The sequence below is a fragment of the Tubulanus polymorphus genome, chromosome 8, assembly GCF_964204645.1.
Source record: "Tubulanus polymorphus chromosome 8, tnTubPoly1.2, whole genome shotgun sequence".
In the NCBI taxonomy this organism is placed as follows: domain Eukaryota; kingdom Metazoa; phylum Nemertea; class Palaeonemertea; order Tubulaniformes; family Tubulanidae; genus Tubulanus; species Tubulanus polymorphus.
The window spans coordinates 1,064,715-1,090,666 of record NC_134032.1 but is presented as its reverse complement, the minus strand read 5'-3'; the positions used below and the strand labels follow the sequence as shown (position 1 = coordinate 1,090,666).

The following is a 25,952-nucleotide window of genomic DNA, read 5'->3' as shown; positions in this document are numbered from 1 at the left end:
GCCGGTATATTCCGTGATTTGTCAGTCTTTTTTGCAAAATTCTATTCGAGGTGAAATAAAAATAAGACCATTAAATTATATTTCCCGAATCGACATTTACAATCATTCAGCTCGTACGGATTCTCACACGATTTGAATTCGACTTTTGAAATCGTGTGCGAAAGTTTCCCACACCGACGCGAACTTAAATAAACTACAATATGAATTAACTATGTGTTGGTATGAATATCTTCGAAAAAGTCTTCGTCACATAAAGGCGTAGGATGTCGAGCGACCGGTAAACTCGAATTGTTCCAGTGTTTTTCTTAAAACCGACCAAAAAAAAAACGACTAAAATGGATGGATGTCAGTGTAAAGGTTACCGATGAAACTAAGGATCACGCTTATGGATCGTACAAGGATATCTCGTCAAAACTAAAACGAAATCATGACGTCGAAAGGTCCGATTGAAGTCAGTCCTGTTATGATAAGGGAAGAGCTACTCCGTTCGGAAAGTAGCGCAGGGGAACGCGACGATGTCGTAACGGATTCGAACCCCGGTCGACCCGATTCGTCTTGGTCAGCCATACTTAACGGAAATCATAATATACATATAAGCACGCGTAGCAGCATCAGTACTATCGGTACTGGTAAATCATCTACCGTTGCTAGGCGACAGATCGGTCAACTATCGCCAGTAATCGAGGAGTCGAAAACTGTCCGTAACGCGTCGGTTATGCCGCAGCTCACGAGCGTCACCGATTTCGCTTCGATGACGACGCGTCGAGAATACATCTCTGACGTCATTTCCCTCGCCGAAACCGGACGCTTTACTAAGTGGACGCGTGACAGGTGGCCACACCCACCTCGACCGGATTTTGTACCTCCGCTGTCGTTCAATCAGCAGCCCTGGATCGGTTTCGAAGGGCTTCGAATCAGGAAGAATAACTTCCGGTCATCGTCCGCGTCGAGTGGTTCGTCACCGTTGCCGATAGAGGTCGCCAGCGACGGTCGGAAGTACCGGTCAAGAAAATACTCGACGCATCATCTCCTCGACAACGCGGATAGATTACATATGGCCAATAATCTGCTAGCCAAAAGTGATGCAAGCGAAGAGTGTAGCGATATTTCAAAAGAGGGCGCTGTATCGCCTGGAAACAATGACGAGAAACAGTCAGGCGATGCTGAATTTCTGGATGAGGTTATCATGAAACCTCCGGTTCGTCTGCGACGTCACTCAGAAGGCGCTCTCTCGTTGCCAAGCGACGAAACACAGGGCACGGGGTTCAAAGGTCAGATTAATATAACGGAGCCTTTTCCGCAATCGATTCTCGACATACTGGAACGACTTAAAACTGAACGAGACAGAGAGGAACCGGCAGACGAACTTCTGAACGAGCAGAAAGGTGACGTCATCCCTGGCGATGTCGATGAAAATATTAAGGGGCAACAAGACGCCAGAGCCTATGAGAATTCGAAGCGCCCTCTCTTGACAAGACCTAGACCCAGAATAGGTGTAGACGCTCTCTTCGCATCGAAAGGCAAATCGATCGTCAACGAGGTCGAAAATGAAACGGGGTCACGTTTGGAACCATCCACGCCTGTAGCTCCTAGCGTGTCACGTGATCACAACCTGCTGTCGGTTGATAGGAACATTCTACGCGGTGATAGTCGAAATAGCAGACGAACTTCGAATCTTAGTTCAATAAGACGGGAGCAAAGACCGTTGGGTACTATCAGTGAAACCGGTGATTACGATGTTTTATTCCAGCGCAAGGGCTACGAATCCCCGCCTATACCGCACGTATACCACGCGCCCGAGTACGACATTAACTTACAGCGAACTGCGACCACAGAACGACGCCACGATCACCCAGCAGCTGATGATGACCTAGACAACGGTAAAAACGGCGCCGATGATTCGGGAACGATGGTTCTAGAAGCGGCCGTCTGGGAATATAAAACCGACCCGGTTAAGATATCCGTTCGTAAAGACGACGTGGACCGGACGTCGTTCGAAACGATGCTTTCCGACCCTAATTGTAATTTGATCGGTCCGTTTCGACGTCCTAATCTACATTTCGACGGGCCGTTCCGATTGATAAAACCGGTCGACCTTCCGTCAGGAGAACGAATTTACGTTTTAGGTTAGTCGTCTTATATTTTGTCTGCAGTAGAAGTTAACACTAAGAATGTCGAACAAAATGGTGTCCATAAACTTTGCTATTTCAAATGTTATGCACTGAACAAAAAAATCAGGTAACAATATGTTGTCGAACGATGCCATCTTTTAAAACGATCGCATCTATCAAAATAACGGGTGATAATGATGAAATATCGAAGATATACAAAAACAGTCGGAATGAAGGAAATCTCAGCTGCTATGCGCATGTACGCACTAATGCGTGAATGCACAATCGTCCATTCATAAGAGCTCCTAAGAATTCCGCTAGGCATCGCTAGTAGTCTTGTGTTTTGTTCAGCGACCTCACCGGTGGCGATAAACGATAGGTTTTCTAGACTGGTTACCGGTCTCATATTCATTCATAATTAGCGTTTTTTCATTATTTGTTGATGTCCTGAAACTCTGGCAATCCACAAAACTCGCGGGGAGAATATTATCGAAAATATTACCGAGAATCTATTGTTTATCGCGACCGGTGAGGGCGCTGATTCATAGCGGTTGCGCTCGGGCAAATGAACAGTGACGTCACGGGGTCGGCCTTCCCTTCAGTTTACATTTCTATGCATTTTTGAATGCTGCGGGAATAATGTTCCTACGAGGAAACCACTCGACCGGAGAGGCTCAGTGGCCGAGTGGTTTAAACCGCTGGTCACTGGTATCATCAGTCCAGGGTTTATGGGTTCGAACCCCAAGTTGGCGATAGAGTAATGCCCTACGTGGTTCTCGGTGGGTTTCGGGAATAAAAACTAATCCACTCGACTAATTTTATTGAAAACAAAGATAGAATATGTGTTTTGACTAACACCTGAATGTATATGAACCTAACATATTCTCCATAGTCTCAGCATCATTTATAGTTTATACATATTTTTCATTTTTTCAGATAAAAGTCAGCCGTTGTATCCTGCTCAGAATAGCTGGTCGAGTGATCCGGGTACTGAACGGTATCGAGCTCGGACACCTTCGCTGGCTCCAGACGATTGGTCGAGGATGATTGAACCGAATGAAGCTATGGACGGACGAATCAACTCGACGATCGGTCTCCGAGACGTTTATCGTTGCGAGGAGGATGACCCTGAAAACGGAGGTGGAGTTTTGGTGGATCGGATATTCGAGATAGGCGCACCCGTTCGGAGACGTGTGTTTCGGGAAACGGTGCAGCCGTATTTAACTGACGTCGATGGCAGAGTCTCGGATCGTCCCTGGTTTGAAGAGGGTAAAATTCTTCCCGCTCCAGAACGTAATCAGCCCGTTGGACGCACTTCTGATCTGAACGATAAGAAAAACGCCAAGAGGCGAGCATCACGACTGATAAATGAGGCGCCACCTAGCGAGCAGAATGAGCAGGAAGCTGGTGACGAGAAGTCATCGGTAAAAGCGGGTTCTTCGACGAAACTGAAGAAACCCGGGTTCACTACCGATATGTTGATAGCCAAACGACAGTCACTCGGTAGCGTAGCTTCGTTTTACGAAATCAACGATCGTCATTCGTTGCATCATGTACCACGTGAGTACGGCCTGATCGATAATAACGATTCTCGAGAAACCATCGATCCGCAGAGAGACATATTCGTACCACGTGATCCGGGTGAACTCGGGCTTCCGGCCGGGTACGGGGATTTGGTTCCGAGGAAATTGTCGGCGGAGGAAATCGCCGCTAAACGACGTCTTACGGAAACGAAGGACGTTGATGAGAAACCAAGAGTTAAACCGAACGATCGACGGGTTGTCAGCGAGTTCAGGGACGCGGCCGATCTAAATCAACAATTACGAAATGGTTCACTGCCACAAATCGGTTCGGATAATTTAGGGCATTACTCCGGAAATGATGATGCCCGACGACCTGAATCGAACGTTTCGTGGCAAAGTCGCGAACCATCGATCGTTGCTATGGCGGAGGACAGGCAAAAACTTCGCATTTATAGCAGAAGATATGTCATTACAAATTCGAACTTTCACTGGAACGGGTACCGCGTCAAATCCAAAAACAACAGGCTTATTGAAAAGTGTTAATTAACATATAAAAACACTGGCCCTTAGTGGTATATTCTAAGATTTGTAGATAGCATAGTGAAACGGTTAACCACGGCATTGTTAGGATGCTTGGAATCATGGACACCTTGGTGAATTACTTTTCATCGGTAAGCTCTTTAAAAGCCGACTCGGATGAAATCAATAAACGTACGTTTAGGACCCTTCGAAAAATTAAGCCACGTACCAGGTACCTAAAAGTTTGGGTTCCCGGATAACTACATTCGAACACTTTCAAACTATGAGGTGTTTTAAACGGAAAACAAGAATAAACGAGACAAAGGTTAATAAATTCGGCATGTTTTGAAGACAGAAAGTTCGAATGAACCAGTTCTTTTTTACCAGTTTGAAATATTTCACTCATCAATTTAACAACCCATGAGAAGGCATATCAGTAAATGATCGTCTGCAATAAATGAGTAAAATACAGTAGTACAGTATTCATAATATTGAGTTGTATCTACTTAATCGACCTTTTAAAAATATTTGTGATAAGCAATTTTCAACAATATTGAAACACACTATTTTTTTCTGCAATATCTTTATTGCAATTCAACATACATCATTTCAGTGAGACGACATCAGACTTTTCCGTCAGTAATTCAGTTTTATTTTTTTCTAAAAGGTGTTTCCAACGATACTTTATTTTTGAATTCAATTCCACGATTTACAGACTCGCGCAGACAAACTCTCCATGTCAGACAACGCAAAAGTTTAACACCTGCAAATAAAGGTCACCTCTGAATGAAAGCACACTCAAAATGGATCTGAATGTGGACATTTTTTTCATCGAAAATGTAACCCCACGAAAAAATATCCGAGTGTGAGGACTTTTCGACATTTCTGAAATTTGTCTTTTTAACTTTTTCGGGAACTTGACTTCTACGTTGGTATTGGCAGCGAATTTGACACTAATTTCAAAATGTCGCCATGTTTTAGTTTCCAGTTTTTGATGTCTTTCGACACGGCGCACCACGCCTCTCCGTGACGAGGCTCGGCCACCACGCAACGTTTCAACACCTCTTCCTGTTGGTCCTGTAATGAATTAACGTTCAGTTGTGTTAATACACATGCAGTGAAAAACGTCATCAAGATGAGCGGACTTCAGGGCCCAGTTTCACAAAAAAAGTTAAACTCAAATTTTTGGTGTAAATGCCAATGGTTACTTCATGTTTTCAATGAGGTCAACGATTCAAACTTAACCGTTTTGGCATAAACTTCTTCATGAAACTGAACCCAGGATATCAGGTTTGCAGACAGAAAAGGCCGAGAATTTCCTCAAATTCAATAAACAGTTCGACACAATGCCGATATATGAGCTACGCAGAATTACTGAGCAAACGCCTTGACGTGTCGCCTAGTAAAAAGTTTTCACGGAGGCTGGCAACGTTCCAGTGATTCTAGCGACTGCCAGTAAAACTGGTAGTGCTAAAATGCGCACTGCATTACGCACAGTTTTTTTCATATGATTCTTAATAAATTGTCAATAAAACATATTCCAATAACAAATTTATTTGAAAAACGTGTTCATAAAAACATTATCGATACTGGGACATTTTGCAATGAAATTCGCATTTTCTTCTTCTCAGTCGGAACATCGTATTCTAAAAGGCCAGAATGGGACGATTCCGCTAAAATTAGAACACTTGGCAGCCATGTCCCTCATACAGGCCTAGAGTCTGGGACTTAACCACAGTAATATCAGCTAGGTGTGCCATCCTCCCTCTCAGAGATTCAAACCATACAGTAGCAAGAGACTCATTGTACAAACTGTTTAACCCTTTCAGTGCGTCTACACCGCAGTGCGGTGTACAAATCAGTGGTGGATTTTGCTAGTACACCGCACTGCGGTGTATTGAGGTAATGACTAAACGCTTTTTTATCTCTATTGAAAGATGGCAGCACCTGTCAAACACAGTTGAATATTCGTAACTAACGATACACCGCACTGCAGTGTATTGATTTAATTAGTAATTACTAATTATCTCTATTGAAAGATGGCAGCACCTGTCAAACATAGTGGAATATCAGTAACTAACGATACACTGCACCGCGATGTAGACGCACTACAGTGGTATTCAACACACTAGGGTGGAATTTTTTAGAATTTTCAAATTATCTTCAGCAATATAGGGTATTAATTAGCCAGCACTGAAAGGGTTAAGGGTTATCAAAACTATTAAAATACCACCGTACCTCGTTTCCGTGTAACTTTTCGAATTTGTAGAAATATGCCCAAACATCGCCGAGATCTGGCTCCAATTTGACAGTACGCAAAAACCAGTCTCGGGCCTTACCGATCTTACGCTCAGTCCAAAACAATCTGCGAAATAATCGAAAATATTAGAAATATGGATCTGACAGCTTTTGTTGAAGAAATTCTGTCAGGGCAGAGAAAGAGAGAACTTAGGCGAGAGTTTGGCGGGATTCTAGGACAATTGCCCCCCGAATAAAATCCTTTTTGATTTGGATTGACACCACCTAAATACTTTACTTAGAAATTCGTTTGTATATTATTGAATATAGATTCATAAGATATAGAATTACTGATGTTGTGTGCAGATCAAAAACTTCAAATCAGTCCTTGTGTAAATAGAATTCACTTACCAAATTAAAGGAAACTTAATTACCGGTCGTCCACTTATTAGCGCATTAGTTAACTTGGCTAATTTATTGGAATTAGTTTTAGTGTTGCTTTAGCCGATCAACAACTTAAAATCAGTCCTAGAGTAATTAGCTGCGCTAATTAGCTAGAGTAAGTTCGCTTTGTCTAATTAATTTGAAGTAAATATCTGTGTTACTTTAAGATTAAAAAGATTTAATTGGGGGACAATTGTCCTGATCCCGGTTACCGTTTGGCGGGAATGTACCGGTAACTGGATTCGCGTCACAGGATTTTCGATTAGAACACTTACTTTGAAACGGCAAGCAGCACGTTAGCGTCGTGTTCACATTTCTTCAAAGCGTCGACTGATTTTGTTTTCCTCTGCGGCCGAGGCTCGAGGAATATCGCCTCCGCCCACAATACACCGCTGTTCGGACATTCCTGAATCGCTGGAAAATTAAGTTAAAATTAATTTTCTATACCTCATAGAAGGATTTCGCAAACCTTCTTGGTCCAGTTCCACAGTTCTGTGTTAAGATTTGACTCTGAGTTAACTCAATGAAAATGAACTAACTATAACTCAGAGTTAACTCTAACTCACAACTGTGGAACTGGGTCCCGAGTTCAGAGTTAACTCTAACTCACAACTGTGGAACTGGATCCCGAGTTCAGAGTTAACTCTAACTCACAACTGTGGAACTGGATCCCGAGTTCAGAGTTAACTCTAACTCACAACTGTGGAAATGGATCCTTATGACAAATTCTCGTACAAAACCTTCTTACAGATGCCACAATCAGAAATGGTCCAACATTGTTTTCGCCGTTGGAACCAAAATTTTACATTAAGCACTGCAAACTACGCCAATCGAAATTACAAATTTCTATCTTGACAATTTGTCTAATTCGATCAACCATCTAACTTCATCAAAATCACACCTATTTTGTTTCTGGTGGCTTTGTTAAGGATGGAAGTAATAAGAAATCAAAAAAAGGTACTATACCTTTAGCCATGAGCGTGAGGGCTATCTGTTTCAAACCTCCACGGTCTTCAACTCGCACAGCCTCTAACCTAAAATAAACATGGAACATTTTGTTCAAATTTATGAACAAAGGGTTTATTAACCCTTTCTATGCGTCTACATCGCAGTGCGGTGTATAAATCGATGATGGATTTTGCTAGTATTGATGTAATTACTTTTTAGTTTTCATCTCTATTGAAAGATGGCAGCACCTGTCAAACATAGCGAAATACTAGTAACTAACGATACACCGCACCGCGGTGTAGACGCACTATAGTGGTATTCCCATTATTCAACACACTAGGGTGGAATTTTTCAGAATTTTCAAATTATCTCCAGCACTATAGGGTATTAATTAGTCAGCACGGAAAGGGTTAAAAGTTAGATTATTTTTTACTGGATGCTGATCGCACATACCACAAGTCGGCGCATTGAGGATTTTTCAGACGAGATTTCTCGAGAATCGATCGCGCTTTGATCAAATTACCGCAGCGTTCCTCCAGACGAGACATGAGTAACCATAGCGACACCGAATGTGGACATTTCTTTAACTAGGAACAGATGAAAGAGAGGAAAATTATTAACATGAAAATCGTACAGTTCTTTTCCTATTTCCGGTACTTTCCCTTTTTTAAGGGTAAACAAGAACCCCATATACAGGGTCCGATCTAAGGAATGAAAGCCACTTGCCCGGGGGGCAAGCATATCTGAAACTTCGCTTGCCCCCTCCAAAATCTACCTGCCCTACACAGGCAGTCCGATTGGTGGCACTATAATACGTTGTATCGGGTGGGAAAAAAGCTTTGTGACATGAAATTTCACTAGCCCGGCGGACAAGTGATAAATGATAACCTAATTGCCCTGATGGGAATATACTTGTCCCGGGCAATCGGACAAGTGCTTAGATCGCACACTGCTTTGTTTCAAATGTAACATTTGTGAAATAAGCTAGTTTATAATTAAAGAAATCTCTCAGGAAATTTTTGGCAATGTTTTCAGATTTCTTGTAAAAGCTTTGGAGACATAAGAATGCACTAGCCCGGGGGACAAGTGATAATGATAACATACCTGCCCCGATGAGAATATACTTGTCCCGGGCAATTGGACAAGTGCTTAGATCGGACCCTGTATATACATATACAGGGAAATTAGTACCGGTAATATTAATAATAATAATAACTGTCATTTATATAGCACAGGTATCCGAACTAGAGTCTGCTCAAATTTGGTATTATTACCCCCAGCCTATAAACTCCATTCCATGTATCAGTCATCTCTCACTGGAAAGAGGTAACATCCGAGCGGCTACTAAACGCTCAGGAGTCATCTATCAGACCAGGTACCCATTTTACCCCTGGGTGGAGAGAGGTAATGAGGATAAGTGTCTTGCCCGAGGACACTACGGTAATGTACGGGGTTCGAACCCACGACCTGGCTTCCCAGAGTCGAACGCTCTAACCACTAACCCACACCGCTTCACTCAAATTAGGAGCAACAATAATTCTTACGCCAGTATTATAAGCTTCGCGAGCTTTATCTTTGTTTCCCTGTTGTTCTTCGATTTGACCTTTCATCATCCAAAGTTTCGGGAAATCGGCGTAATGTTTGACAGCCTCGACTAACAGTTCATCGGCTTTATCGATAGCGCCTAAACACCATTCCAATTTCACTGATTTCATCATCACCTATGCCAGGAAAAAGATATGCATTTGATACGCGAACTTATCAGGGTTAACCCTTTCTGTGCGTCTGCACCGCAGTGCGGTGTACGAATCAGTTATAGATTCTGCTAGTACACCGCACTGCAGTGTATTGATGTAATTAGTAATTAGTTTTTATCTCTCTTGAAAAATGGCAGCACCTGTCAAACATATTGAAATACTAGTAACTAACAATACACTGCACCGCGGTGGAATTTTTTTAAATTTTCAAATTATCTTCAGCACTATAGGGTATTAATTAGTCAGCACTGAAAGGTTTAAATCCTAACCAAGTAACAAGGTCAGGGAATCAGGTATATCAAATCGCTTGTGATGACCCAGACTGACTGAGAGATTGCGTAGGAAACATACCCTGGCGGTCGGCGCGCTGTTACGGGCTTTCTGCAGCAATCTTCGGGCGCGTTCGAACTCGTTATTTTCACTCTCTAGTTTAACGGCCGCTAACCAAATCTCTTCGCTGTTTGGGTTCGCTTGGAAAGCAAGTGACAGAATACTCCTAGCTGCCGGTACGTCACCCTACAATACATAAACAAGGAATCCTAGACTTTGAATGTGATTAGTAATTTGAATTTGTGATTAGTAATAGAATGTGATTTCTGTTGAATGAAACTATGTGTTCAGTACTCTATAGTTGCCCACAGTAAAACATATGTCAAATAGTAGATAATAAATTTTACTTTAATTCTAATTTTATTTTTTTACTTTTTTTTTAAATTTTTATTTTTTTATTTTTTTTTTTTCACTTTTATCCATTTTCCAGCTAAAACCCTATTTAAAATTTCACAATTTCAAACCCGTCGTTTACATCATGCCATGCAGAAAAAATGTGTTTTGGACGAAATAATAGGATTAACAAAGGATAGTTGATGTGCCAAAAGGAATACAAGAGTAACTAGTGGATACTATTCTTGGCATAAGTGAAATCCTCAATCAGGGTTCCTACGGATCAGTCATTCCAGAATTCAAGGACTTATCACGGAGAAAATTACCAGTTTCTCAAAGTTTAAGGCATTTTCAAGGGTTTTTGGGAATTTTGCTCAAATTCAAGGATACCTTGAAAAATATTTTTGGTTTAGAAGGAATTTTCAAGGAACCAAGGAGTCGTAGGGACTCTGTCAATTGCTAGAACTATGCTCTGGAAAGCCCATTTTTTACAATACACTTTTCATGTAGGCCTGACTACGTTCATGCAACTTACCGCCAACCACTTTGACTTAGCTCCCATCAACCACAGAACCTCCGCTTTCGGACAATGAGCTACAGCTCGTTGTAGCAATGCCTCCAAAGACTCGCGAGTGCCGTGATTTTTCTCGAAGTACGCCGCACGTAGCCAGATGCTCTTTTTACTCGGGTACTCGGAGAGCGCAAACGCGTAAATGGCTCGTGCGCATTCATACGCCCCATTAGCTGCACACTGCAAAATGAAAATATACATAATCCATAGTTAACACTATTTTCGCAAGAAATATTCATTATAGAGGGGTATAGCCGATGAGTGGACACCTTACATCCTCCACATCTCAGTGAACGCTGAGAAATTTCCTTTTTCCTTCAAGTCTTTATTAACCCTTTCAGTGCATCTACACTGCAGTGCGGTGTATGACTCGGTGTTGGATTTTGCTAGTACACCGCACTGCGGTGTATTGATGTATTTAGTAATTAGTTTTTATCTCTATCGAAAGATGGCAGCACCTGTCAAGCATAGTGAAATATTAGTAACTAACGATACACCGCGCCGCGGTGTAGACGCACTATATTGGTATTCCCGTTATTCAAAACACTAGGGTGGAATTATTCAAATTATCTCCAGCACTATAGGGCTTTGATTAGTCAGCACTGAAAGGGTTAAAGAAAATTAGAAATATAACAAATTGACAAATTTTTAACTTAGGTCTCGAAAGATAATATCAGCGAGCTCTATCTATTACGAAAGAAGATGCTGAGAAATAGGCAATTAGCGCAAGTGACTCCTAGTAATTTCTTTGATTACGAGTTCTTTGAATGTAAAACATTCAACACACAATTGGTCTCTGCATATGTACAAGTATTAAATCACGCTAATCGATTAAACATCAATAACTTATTTGCCTTGCCCTCGGAGAAAATCAGCACTGTTACATTCAATAAGGTACAATCATATTTGTCACATTCCTTGATATCGTTTTTAGTCGATAACAAAAGTTTTCATTAACCCCAGGGATCGCTTATGAAAAGTGCTCATTTAAACTGCGGTCACCGACAGATTTACTTACAGATTCCGCATCTTCGATCCACGTGTGTTTTCTATCCTGATCTTCAACTCCAATTCCGATAACTGCTTGACTAAACAATTAGAAAAAAAACACGGTTTACTCTTTGGTGGTGGTTCGGTGATTCAAAACTTGTCAGCGCAGATACAGAAATGTGTTATAACATTCTAGGGAACATATTCCCAATGATTAACTAATTGAATGATGGATATAATAAAATATACAGGAAAGAACTAATGATTTGATGCTGGTAAAACTTTACTACGCTAGGCCCTAGGGGGATACATGTAACATCCCAAATCTCGAGACAATTGATCTAAGTATCTCAAAATTTCGTTGTGCTTAGGACCAGGTGCTGATTTCGGCAAACAACGATTGCCACTAGTGCGCCATCTTGATTGTGATTAGACCAATTTTTTGGGCTGCAGTTGCAGCTGGGGTACATATATACGTTAACAAAATATCCAGACCTCGCATCAGAGCGTATTGCAAAGTTCAGAAGAAACCTTAGTTCTGTTTACAGATGGGCAACCATACAGACAGACATCTGGACAGAAAATGAACATAATAGCCCAGTGAGAATACAGTCCCAAGTGTGTTAACCCTTTCAGTGCGTCTACACCGCAGTGCGGTGTATAAATCAGTGATCAGTTTTGCTAGTACACCGCACTGCGGTGTATTGATTTAATTAGTAATTAGTAATTATCTCTCTTGAAAGATGGCAGAATCTGTCAAACATAGTGAAATATTAGTAACTAACGATACATTGCACCGCGGTGTAGACGCACTGTAGTGGTATTCCTGGTATTCAACGCACTAGGGTGGAATTTTTCAGAATTTTCAAATTGTCTTCAGCACTATAGGGTATTAATTAGTCAGCACTGAAAGGGTTAAAGACCATTTGATTACATACTCATTTAGAATTTGATTGGAAACACCCAACAGGGGGAGCCACTTACACTATAGACTGACAGGTGATGATACTTCCAGACTTTTCACAATCTTCAGCGTCTTTGATCCACTGGTCGCGATTAATTTCAACCATGTTCGCTCGCAACGAATTCAACGCTAAAACATAAATATTCACTTGTCATTTCATTGATTTTGTCATAAATAATGTAAAGGTTTAATCGATGTCTTATTGCACACTAGCACCACACTGGTGTTTCAGATAGATTACCGCCTATTTACAATGAATGGACTGTTAGTAATATAGAAACAAGGTTAATGTTACTAGGACGCATCAGCAACCTCTCCTGATGAGATATTGATAGATGAAAGATTGAATTTGGGTAGAAGTTTCCACTGAGGGGAAAACCAGGACTTGTATTAACAGTATTTTGCAAAAGTCATAGTCAAAATGATGGCTAGTTTTAATGAGAATGGCAAAATATGGTGGCAATTGGTTTGGCAGTTAATGATACTCTTAAACAATAATCTAAGCATCCTTGAGTGCAGCAGTTCTAGTTCAGTGGTAGAATCTGACCTGCCACAAATGGAATGCTCAACCACCGCAATAGCAATACACTCCATGGCTCTACATATATCTTTTAAATCTTCTTAACCCTTACAGTGCTGACTAATCAATACCCTATAGTGCTGGAGATATGAAAATTTTGAAAAATTCCACCCTAGTGTGTTGAATAACGGGAATACCACTATAGTGCGTCTACACCGCGGCGCAGTGTATCGTTAGTTACTAATATTTCACCATGTTTGACAAGTGCTGCCATCTTTCAATAGAGATAAGAACTAATTACTAATCACATAAATACACCGCAGTGCGGTGTAGACGCACTGAAAGGGTTAATTACTATTCGATGTAACGAACCTCTGGTAACGATTTTTTCAACCATTGCAGTATTGCCGGCAGCCTCTTCAAGTTTAGCAGCCGTAGTCCAGATCTGACGATCAGTGGGAATGTTCTCACGAGCTTTGTTCAATACTTTCCGCGCGTTTTCATAATTCTCCAGTCTCGCGAGCGCCAACCATAACTAAACCACAGACAAAATCATATCATACAAGAGGTAATGAATATCCTAGAAAAGCCAACTTAATACGACAACAGAAAGAACAACCTGTAGAGTTTTCAGAAAAGCCGAGAAACTACAACAAGAAAACAACATCAGGGCCTAGTTTCACAAAAAAGCTAAACTCAAATTTTTGGTGTAATTGTCATTGTGGTTACTTCATGTTTTCAATGAGGACAACAATTCAAACTTAACCATTTTAGGCTTAAGCTTTTTCGTGAAATTGGGCCCAGGTGTCAGTTGGTTAGAGTTAACCAGTGGATAGTTGTCATTGTTACTACGGTATTTATCCACCAGTTATCTTTAACCCTTTCAGTGTCGACTAATTTATACCCTATAGTGCTGGATATCATTTGAAAATTTTCAAAAATTCCACCCTAGTGTGTTGAATAACGGGAATACCACTATAGTGCGTCTACACCGCGGCGCGATGTATCATTAGTTACTAGTATTTCACTTAGTTTGACAGGTGCTGCCATTTTTCAAGAGATAATTACTAATTACCGGTACATCAATACACTGCAGTGCGTTGTACTAGTGAAATCTATCACTGATTTATACACCGCACTGCAGTGTAGACACAACTTTTCAGCAACTGACCCAAGAGTAGTTGACGTCCTGTTGCACAAAACAAGCACACCTAGTGAATTTTGCACTTGGCACCAAATCGAGACAAGCAACGGGCCCAAGACGTGGTAATTTCTATGTAGGTCTACAACCAGTTTTTTTTTTTCCGAGATGCAACTAAGTGAGTTCATCTATCACTTTGTTTTATGTTTGTCTGCGCCCGGCTGGAAAATCTCTGACTTTATACCCACTTTATTCCATCCCCTACAGGGAACAATAAGTTTTAACGACTGATTACCTCAACACTCGTGGGGCAACATTCAACGGCACGACTCAACATAATCCGAGCATCTTCTTCGTTTTCCAGTTCTACGGCAGCCTTCCACATTCTTACTGAATTCGGGATGTGTTCCAACGCTGAATAGAGAAAAAACAAAACACAAAGATTAAAATCATACCTCAGAAGTGTGCTTGAAAACGATGAATAACTAGAGGACAACAGGCTTTGCGAAATCTAAGCATCAGTTGAAGTATCTTAGTATGAAAATACAATGAGAAAACAGCGGGCGATAAGAATGTTCGGTTATATCCATTGCAATGTAGCACATGGCCAGTCACAAATGAATCGCAACACTACGTATGTTTTTAGTCATAAGAAATCTGGTCTATCAGTTCGGTGTTTGATTATGCAAATTAGTATAAGGCAGCAATCATCCGCGCACCAAAACACAACTTTTTTCATCAATATAACCTTTGGTATGCGAGCCCAAAATGAATAATAGAAATTCAAATATATCATAAGGCAAACGCCATCAAATTATTTTGCCATGAATACCTGATAACCACAGTTCACCTAAGATAAATGATCGACACAAGTTCGTTTTCGAGTAAATAAGTGAAAATTCTTACCTTTCCTGAAAACTCTTTTTTTCGGTTTGATTTCTATTTCGAGGTCGCTGGCTTTGATCCACAGACGTACGGACTGGGGCAGATGTCGAATCGCTTGCGTTACAACTGCTCTTCCCTGATCCGGAGGCTGAAAAGACCATTTTACGTATCTTGGGAATTTACCAACTTGTCTTGTCCTCAAGAATTATCAAGCAGGCAATTTTCAAATGAAAACACTTAAATACAAAACAAAATCCATGAGTTTTTTTACTCCAAAAACAAAAGATAACAAGATGTTCGCAGACGTTGAGACTCCGTCGAGAAAATTGGAAGTTACCGACAGTTTGAGAAAATGAACAAAAAAAACAACCCTGAGAGCAGGCTGAGAGTCAGTGTAATTATTCTGGAGGAAAAGTTCGGTTCACAAATACTCGAATTAAGAACTCATGAAGCTAAGGGAAAAGGTGAAACTGGGTCTATTCAAGGGAAGCTTAGGGATGAACAGAAATTAGATGAGCAGCAATTCATTAGATAAATAGATAATTTTGCTAATTTTCAGCTCCAGTCCCTCGATTCGGAATTTAATATACAAAACAAGAGGCGCTTGCGTAGATGCCTCAGGAATGGACCCTAACAAGATTGCGGGAGTGCGTGAACATTACCATTAGTCGACACGCCTCAAGCCAGACATCTTCGCTTTTCTGACATTCCTCGCAGCCTTTCATGATGAGATTACGCGCGGCCTGAATTTTACCGGTGACCTCTTCGAGACGAGCGGAAGCAATCCACGCCGGCGGATGTTTCGGGTTTGTTTCGCGAACGGATTTCAACAATAGTCGCGCCTTCTTTACATCGCTAAAAAGAGTAAACAGAGATAACTATATTAACCCTTCCAGTGCATCTACACCGCAGTGCGGTGTACGAATCAGTGATGGATTTCGCTAGTACACCGCACTGCGGTGTATCGATTTGATTAGTAATTACTAATTATCTCCATTGAAAGATGGCAGCACCTGTCAAACATAGTGAAATACTAGTAACTAACGATACACCGCACTGCGGTGTAGACGCACTATAGTGGTATTCCCGTTATTCAACACACTACGGTGGAATTTTTCAAAATTTTCAAATTATCTCCAGCACTATAGGGTATTAATTAGTCAGCACTGAAAGGGTTAAGAGGTAAAATTTACCATCATTCTTAGACGCCCAGCTCAACAGATGCCGACCGGAAGTAATTTTCTACAATTTTCCATTTTCACGTTTTCAATTAATGAACAAAAAACCTTTCAAATTAAAGATTAAAAGATTTCTGCCTCCTAATCATTTATGAAATTATCAGATAGCCTTCAGTATGGGTGATGTTTCAACAGTCCCGAGAGCCCCCCTATAGATCACTGTTTGGTAATTGGATCATAAGGGGATTTCAGTAGGCAACTATCTTTCATGGAAGGGTGGCCCTGGTCTAAATTGGTGCAAATTTTCTTAGCTAGATCAGGGAGAACTGATGTACTCAGAATTTCGTTTACCTCAGCGAATATAGGCCGATATTGAGATGAGGGTTTGTATCCAGGAAAATGCTATTTTTCTTTTTAATTGACATTCGGGATAGGCCTTATATTCATTCGGTCTAATGGTGAATGGATTTTGATTTTGGTGTCACTAACATACAGTCAACTATGCTTTAAAATATATCATATCATATATATCATCATTAAAATATATCATACCATATATATCTTGTTCGGTAAAAAAAAAATCTTTTCAGTTAACGCCATTCGAAAGAGGGGTTTATTTGTTGCAAGCTGATGGGTATAATGACCTATTTTCCATAGTATATTGTTCATATCACGAAACTACGATACACGCTTATACTGTATTACGCTTTTACCAGTCCAAGCGGACGCGATATAAGCTGTACCTTTAGTTTCAACAGTTCTTGATTAAGAATTAACCGCATGAAAATGAAATAATTTCAACTCTAGTCAAACTTAAAACATCATCAAAATGTGTCCCTTGAATTTTGACGACACAATCTAACCCTGTACCTACTTGATATCTCCTCCATGAGATGGTAACATCGATTGTAAGTCAGTAAGATACCCTTTAGGATCGACGACTGTCTGACCAGTTACCGAGTCGGATACCTACAATTGAACATTAGAACAAGGTTTAAAACATTTCGTATGGACTTTCAGAGTTTGAGGACTTCCCAAAACTAATTAAGTCACAACAGTTATTAAATTATTATTGGTGTTCTGGTTGCTGTTTGGCTATTCTTCAATTTTAGAAAGTTGGTACAGCTGGAAATTAGTAATATCGGTAGCGCAATAGTTAAAAGCATCAATAGACAGGCTTTCAGTGTTATTTTTAGGAATAAATTCCATAAATTATTAGCCGAGATTTTAGAAATTTTGCATCAGCACAGATTTGACTAAACATATTAGGGACCTGAAAAGACAGAAGAGAACATGCTAGTTGTAAGTACGAAGACAGTAGTGATTTAAGGTGAAATAAACGACATGAATCAACTGTAAAAATCTTATAGGATTATAGGGCTTGTACACTTCAGGGCAAGTGGAATTTCGGGTGTTTTCAAGGAGTTCTCCAGGAGGAAAGTGAAAAATTAAAGAGTCATGTCAAGCAAAATGTTGGTAATCTACTAGGCCTATTATCTATAGCCGCGATCACAAAGCGTTTTTGGCCCTACGGCCCTTGCGAAATTTGTCCCAGAACAACTGTTCGCACGGGTGCCAAGACGATAATCATTATCTTTGGAACCAAAAGGTAACGAGTTTGCATAATTCAACCCGGAAACAACTAAAGCATGAACTGCTGCCTTGCATGAAGTGTCATCTGTAAGGTTTTATCGAGACTGTACAGATGAAAGTTAGCGCTACGGCGTACCTTAATTTCATGATCAGAAACAGATAAAGAATCATCAATAAATCAATAATAACTGCTTTGTTGTTTATTTTATATCAGTCTTATAATTTGCTCGATCAAAATTTTCAAATTATCTCCAGCACTATAGGGTATTAATTAGTCAGCACCGAAAGCGTTAACATACCTGATTAAGTTTGATGTCCATAAGGGTGTTTCGGGCTTGTCCGATCTTTTTCATATCAATATCGGCGCTCGGAGTTGAGAATCCCGGTGTGATAGTGCCGAACGGGGTCGATAAACCTCCAAATTTCTAAATTTCAGAAAACCAAAAAAAAAAAAAAAAAAAATTGGAAACAATGCAACATGTCGATAAAAGAAATGATGGTTCATTTGAACGATATTCTTAGTCAACCGTATCGGATATTTTATGCCATGTTAACCCAATAGACATTCGACTTGTATCTCCGCAGAACGTCCGCTGTACTATAGCGCCACCTATAGTTTTTGACCAATGATTGACTAAATCTATACAGTGATGGAAAGCCTGTATAATCATCTTCAAAATAACCAATGGTTGTAAAGCATCATTTTCAGTAGTTTTCACACTGCATCTCTGCTTAATCTTTATGTGCAAATTCAATTGGCTAATTAAGCGTTTGTTATTCTGGAACATGAACATGAAGTCGCGGCGTCTAATGGGTTAAATGATTTTAATTGTTTATAAGTACAGACCTGTTCGCGCGCGCTTATGCTCGTAGTCGTGTCATTCGCCCCAGCAGCTCCGGCAAAAACAGAATCAGGTACCGGGGTGAACCTTAAAATATTCATCACATAATTAATACAAGTCGAAAGGTCGTCGGCAGATTGATTTCAAGAACTGAACTTCAAAACTTCAATCTTTAAGTTCAACGCAATCCTATCAACGTACATAAGCATTTGTCATCATAGTTTTATGATTCACTTATCACCGCAAATGTTTATCAGACGCAAGTGTTTCGAACGGGAAATCTACTAAATATCTCATTGCGTCGATAACAACCATGTATGTATGGCGCATTCGATAACTATAATATCTAGACATACTAAACATCGATGAGAGATGCCTGCCAAAATCCCTTTTGATCGGAAGACCCTACCAGAGACAATGGCTGCCATCAAAAATCCCTAATGGCATAAAAATTCACGACCGAAGACCTTCTAGTCGTCGCCTATCTTCCCAATTCTCTCATTAAACTGCTAACATAACAAGAAAATATGGCGGACCCATTATAAATACTAATTTCGAGAACTTCAATTTTGAAGTTCAATATAATTCGATGCATTAACATACATAAGCATTAAATGCTAATGTATGTTGTACGGAAGCCCCTAGGTGATATACGAGAAAATTTTTCACAATTTTGACTTAGTAAGTCGAATTTTGACTTAATAAGTCGAATTTCGTGTTAATTAAGTAGAATTTCGAGTTTTATTTTCATGTCGAATTTCGACTTATTAAGTCGAAATTCGACTTAATTAACACGAAATTCGACTTATTATGTCGAATTTCGACTTATTGAGTCGAAACTCGACTTATTAAGTCGAAATTCGACTTATTATGTCGAAATTCGACTTAATAAGTCGAAATTATGAAAAAAATTATCTCATATGTCACCTAGGGGCTTCCGTAATGTTGTCACTAAAATTATCACATAAAAATATTTATCCAGTACAATTACAATACGCTAACTACCTCCATGTATATACAATGTATCGAAATGTCTCTCATTTACATGTCTATTTCATTCTATCTCCATACAACGTGGTCTGTAATGCGTTTACTATCTCCACGTATACAATGTATTTGTTGTTCGTAACTGTCTTAAATTTAAATTTAACTGTCCGTTAAATTTAGTTTGCGAAGTCTACTCAATCGACGAAGGCATCATAATTACTCTTCATACTTACTTTTCCAACTGCGGCCGGCGTTGTTTCTTATTCCTTGCATCTCCGACTTCTGGAATGTTATCCCACTCGTCTCTACTCACACTTGAAAGATCCCTCTATGAAATATAAAACTTGGAATGAACAAGAGTCCATGTCCTAAAACTACAGGTCAAGAGACACTTTGAAAATTCTAATATTCATTGACTGTCTGGAGATCTAGAGAGGCCCATGGATCTTGAGTACCTAAAGGTACCTTGAGTACCTTAAAACGTTTTGATTTTTGGAGGCAAGTGTGTATGATGGGTAAACTACATGAAAACCTGGGCTAAAATGAAAGAGGATTTCTGTTGACATCTTCTAAGCTGTTCACTCAGGTTGACCATACAGGGTTTCCGGTTGTGATAGTCTTGATGCCATCAGGTTTTAACCCCTGATGGGGAGGATGCAAAATACAATCACAAAAATTCCCAGAAGTTAATTACCGGGTAGAGATCATTTGACTTTTAACCCTTTCAGTGCGTCTACACCGCAGTGCGGTGTATAAATCAGTGATGGATTTTGCTAGTACACCGCACTGCGGTGTATTCATGTAATTAGTAATTTGTAATTATCTCTATTGAAAAATGGCAGAAAGTGTCAAACATAGTGAAATACTAGTAACTAACGATACACCGCACTGCGGTGTAGACGCACTATAGTGGTATTCCCATTGTTCAACACACTAGGGTGGAATTTTTTAGAATTTTTAAATTTTCTCCAGCACTATAGGGTATTAATTAGTCAGCACTGAAAGGGTTAACATCGAAAAAAAAAGGCTAACTAGGCGACTAACATCACCTTACTACAGGTCAAGGGACACTTTATTTTAATATTAAATTTTAATATTTATTGACTGTCTGGAGATCTAGAGAGGCCAACAATTTACAAGTGTTCATGGAAATCATTAAAATTATTCTTCACCTTTAAACGTTTTTATTTTGGGAGGCAAGTTTGATGGGTAAACTACATGTATGAAAACCTGGGCTAAAATGAAAGAGAATTTCTGTTGACATCTTCTAAGATGTACGCTCAGGTTGCTCAAACAGGGTTTCCGGTTGTGATAGTCTTGTTGGGTAGGATGCATACCGTCACAAAAAGAACAATTCCCAGAAGTTAATTCGAGATCATCTGGATCCAGTTCCACAGTTGTGAGTTAGAGTTAAAGTTAGTTCATTTTCGATGAGTTAACTCAGAGTCAAATCTTAATTCAGAACTGTAGAACTGGACCCTGACATTTAACATCGAATAATATAGAAAACTAGACAATTAACATCACCTTACCGAGCCCAACATGAACTGCCACCTACAAAACCCAACCGCAAAAACGTACCTTTAAATCTGAGAATTGTTGCTGAATTTTAGGTCTTTCCTGGCGATATTTTTCGATTTCTTCTTTGAGACGTTTTTCGCGGCGTTCTTTGCGTTTTTCATCCATTCGTTTGTCTATTTCCTCATAGATGGCGTCGGCTTCTTCGTCGTCTTTGTCGTAAGGATCTTTACTGCATAAACTGCCTCCATAACCGGTAAACTGAAAAACATAAAAGGCTTAAAACTAACTTCTAGAAAGTCTGGTTTATTCCCATTTTGCCGCAAACCAATTCATCCTTCCATTTTTTCGGCAATATCGCGTGGGGTAGAACCCCTCATTCATCACAGGCCTACCTTCCTCAGCATTATTGAAGAAACTTATGCCATTTATGGGACATGTAACTTTCTGTCAGACACAACATTGCCCTTTTAGATAAATTGAATTGAAAAAGATGGACTAAAAAAGAAGTTGCATAAAGGATTCTGGTTTTCCGCGCTGCAGCCTATTAAAGTCGACAATATCAGGGTCTTAATTTAGTTTATGTTTTAAAATTCTTGGAAAATTATCAAATAGAAAAATTACTTCTATGTGATAGGTCAGCTTTCCGACAACAGTTTTCAATTTGATGAAATTGTTGAACTAAAGGAATTAGTTTGTAACCCAAACAGACGAACTGGGATTCAAAGTCTTCATTCATTAAATGCCTCATTACAAATATCATTGTGTATTTTGAAATGTCCTTTTATGTCAAAATTAAACCCACACAACTGTAAAACTCAATACAAAGTCAATTGTAGATCTATAATTGACTATAGGGGGAGCTGTCAATGAACAGATGTCACTGTATGTAAACATACACCTCCTCCCAACTAGCAACAGCTATAACCCTAACCCTAGCTTGTGATTGGCTGGAGCTGGTCACCTGATATATGCAAATAGCCCCAAGCACATGGCCACTAACCCTAACCCTAGCTTGTGATTGGCTGGAGCTGGTCACCTGATATATGCAAATAGCCCCAAGCACATGATCACTAACCCTAACCCTAGCTTGTGATTGGCTGGAGCTGGTCACCTGATATATGCAAATAGCCCCAAGCACATGATCACTAACCCTAACCCTAGCTTGTGATTGGCTGAAGCTGGTCACCTGATATATGTATGCAAATAGCCCCAAGCACATGACCACTAACCCTAACCCTAGCTTCTGATTGGCTGGAGCTGGTCACCTGATATATGCAAATAGCCCCAAGCACATGACCACTAAACCTAACCCTAGCTTCTGATTGGCTGCAGCTGGTCCCCTGATGTCAACAAACTGGCCACACAAGCCCTAGTGATTATGGGATAGCATTGCAATGTGGAACTGGATCTAGTGTCAAATTGAACCCACATAACTGTGTAACTGTATCCAGTCTCGATTAAACCCACACAACTGTGGAACAGGATTTAACCACACAAAAAACTGGGATTGAATAAAGCAAAAACTAGGATTGAATATAGCCAAAAACTAGGATTGAATATAGCCAAAAACTAGGATTGAATATAGCCAAAAACTAGGATTGAATATAGCCAAAAACTGGGATTGAATATAGCCAAAAACTAGGATTGAATATAGCCAAAAACTAAGATTGAATATAGCCGAAAACTGGGATTGAATATAGCCAAAAACTAGGATTGAATATAGCCGCAGTCATTTGACAAAACAGTTTATATACACTTGCAATAGCAACTACAAACTTACCTCATCATAGTTAGCATCATTCAAATCCTCATCATCGTCATCATCATCTTTCTTCTTCTTCGGCGGTGCGTGCCGATCATCTCTATTTTATATGAAATAAAAAACATATCCAAATCTAAACAAGGTCAAATAGATGACAATATACGCCGCTGATCCCGGGTTGTCCAATTCAACAATCTGATCATTTAATTATTTAACACCCCCAGTTGAACATACTGAAACCAATAGAACCTAAGATCCCTTTCCATAGAATACCAACCACAAATTTTAATGAAAAATGGCAAACGATTAGGAAGATACAGGTCTCGAAATTTAGGCCAAAATTGGCATTTTTTTGCACTAAAAAGGTGCACAGGACGGTTATCTTGAGTTTGATCGACCAAATTTTCCCTTGGGGGTACAAGGCATCAGACCACAATTAGGTTAGTAGCTCGAAGATGCGTAGGGCCGGACCCCAAAAATAGTACCTAGAGTGAAGAAGAGGTCCCCCATAAATGTTGCCATAATTTCTGCAAATGGGATAGGTAACGAATTTCGGTTATATGTATGAAATCCATTGATCCTGAGAGACAGATTGATGATGAAATAAGGGATTCCCTGGACTTTTTTTGCTTGGAGTAAGGGTACCAAACACGGTGGGGGATTCCCTTAGATATTTGGCTCGGATGTACTGGCATACCTGTACTGGGATACCCCTCCTTTCTAAAGGTTTGATTATTTCAAAAGTTAGGTTGGGTATGTGGGGCGAAAACCACTTCAATGCGTAGCTAAGATGCTGGCCTATGAGCCATAAGCAGGATTTCCCCTGAATTTACGCGCTTATATATGAACTAAACTCTCGAATTTCTTGTTTTTACTATAGGATATAGAAGATTTTGGAATAGTGGTCTGAGCTCACAAATATATATGAAAGATCAAGATTCTGGTCAGGCCAGATTTTAGGCATCAGATATATCTACATACACCTCGCTGGGGCCCCAACAGGGTCAATAACCGGACCCATCTCACTGGACTCGCAATGGGGTCGATTAACGGACCCATTCCCAATTCAGAAGAAACTACATAGTAAATGAATAATATTCCAGCTGTCTGTTGCCCTCCATGTGTTGTTTTTAACGTTAAAGATCTATAATCTTGAAGTTCAAATAATTCCACTTACGAAATATCATCAGCATCTCGCGCCGGACCAATATCAGACCTAGTGGTAAATCCAGTTGCTCTGAAAATAAAATCATAAAATGTATCAATCTTTCATAGTTGGTTTCCATAGACAAGTGGCTGTCCAATATCAATATTTGACAAAAACCCACAATAAAAACAGTTTTTGAAAATGGCTCATAGATTTGAGTCGAAACGTCAAACTATCAGATATTTTTTCTTTTCTATTGTGGGTTTTTGTCGACCTAGCTCTCATAGGTTCGTATTAGGTGAGGCCAATAGTAGGGAGAATATCCCCGTTTATTGACAAATTCGAAAAAATACAATCCTAGAATCCTAAAGTCCTAGAATCATCGCCTGAAACTCCTCACTTAAGATCGTTTTAGGTTAGGCCTATCATTTTGACAGACTTTTTGGTGAAAATGAAGATTTCGTCGTGAAATATTCATCATAGAGCAATAACATTCCTATTCATCATAGAGTTATAGAATAAGCTCGCTATAAATAGAAAGTCTTCTAGTTTGTATATGACCTGCCCTTAAAAGTTAATTTCGCGTAGGCCTAGTATTGGTTAAAAATTCAGGAAAATACATTCGATTGAAATGGAAGGCGAAACGACAAGTTACGCCTGATGATGGCTAATAGTCTTTAGCCGAAACGTTGCGCAATTATATATATATATACTCTTCTATTCAAGTTTCTCGTTTTGGCAGAAATTATTGTGGGATTTCTCTTGAAATGGAAGGTGATTTAGCTTCCTTTATATACAGGTATACTAATAGGCCTATCTTCTGTTCACTTATGTGACAAGCCTGCGATCGCGTGGCAAAATACAACGACGGCCAAAATATCAATTTCTTCGTCTGATTAAGTTCCCTTTCTTCATCATATTGAAGATTCTGGAAACTATACTTTGTTGTTGTTATAAGGAATTGGGAAATTTTTTACACACGTCCACTGATCAGCAATGTCCTTTCCAAATCATCATAGTGGCGTTGGAACCGTGCGTAGCGACTTCAGCGGCCAAAGCCCAAGCAATAATTTACTGAATGACTTTTTTCTTAAGTTAATTGAAGTAAATTCGCCGCAGCAACATATCAGAACCTGTCAAAAATGGCATTTGGACACAGCAATCAAACATTAGGCCTATCTATCAGAGTTTGCTTCCAAATCCAACGAACGCGCTTGCGGATATGATGTTTTTTTATATTTGAAACCACGGCACTGCCACTGCAAGAAATGAAAGAAGTCTTTACCCTCTTCCCAGTCCTGGCACGTATCCTAGCGGTGCCGGTAGACCGATAAATTCACGTTTTCGTTTAGAAACCAGCGCCTGTACCGACATTGTTTCAGTTTGGAATAATAGACACTGAAACCAAAATCTCGACCCAAGGATCTCGTCGACGAACAGGTTCGAACACGGGGAACCGTAAATAGCGAACGAAAGCAGTGGACTGAGACTCGGACACAAATGGACGTATGATAGGCCTTCACTCGACTTGGTTTCGTATAGCAGTGTGATAAGGTTGTTTATCAGCATGCGGGAATGTATTACTTAAAATTCGGCGAAAATAAAACCTTTATCTCTGATATTCGATCAGATAAGGCTAAGGCTGAAA

At 39.9% G+C, this 25,952-nt stretch overlaps 2 protein-coding genes across 2 annotated transcripts; one reads left to right on the top strand and one right to left on the bottom strand.

Moving 5' to 3' along the window:
* Positions 1-1,054: 1,054 nt before the first annotated feature.
* On the top strand, positions 1,055-4,504 carry LOC141909981 (uncharacterized). Its single transcript, XM_074800669.1, has 2 exons — positions 1,055-2,126; positions 3,048-4,504. Exons 1-2 carry the CDS (start codon positions 1,055-1,057, stop codon positions 4,175-4,177), a joined length of 2,202 nt encoding a protein of 733 aa, XP_074656770.1. The 3' UTR covers positions 4,178-4,504.
* LOC141910260 (pre-mRNA-processing factor 6-like) lies at positions 4,495-25,804 on the bottom strand. Its single transcript, XM_074800988.1, has 22 exons — positions 25,590-25,804; positions 24,335-24,394; positions 23,176-23,257; positions 21,456-21,653; positions 20,108-20,202; positions 18,893-18,974; positions 18,345-18,470; positions 17,327-17,421; positions 15,937-16,129; positions 15,296-15,422; positions 14,685-14,803; positions 13,621-13,783; positions 12,749-12,857; positions 11,793-11,862; positions 10,739-10,954; positions 9,892-10,056; positions 9,328-9,504; positions 8,237-8,370; positions 7,802-7,869; positions 7,111-7,249; positions 6,392-6,518; positions 4,495-5,230 (listed from the first exon to the last, which is right to left on the bottom strand). Exons 1-22 carry the CDS (start codon positions 25,676-25,678, stop codon positions 5,078-5,080), a joined length of 2,787 nt encoding a protein of 928 aa, XP_074657089.1. The 5' UTR covers positions 25,679-25,804; the 3' UTR covers positions 4,495-5,077.
* Positions 25,805-25,952: the final 148 nt, after the last annotated feature.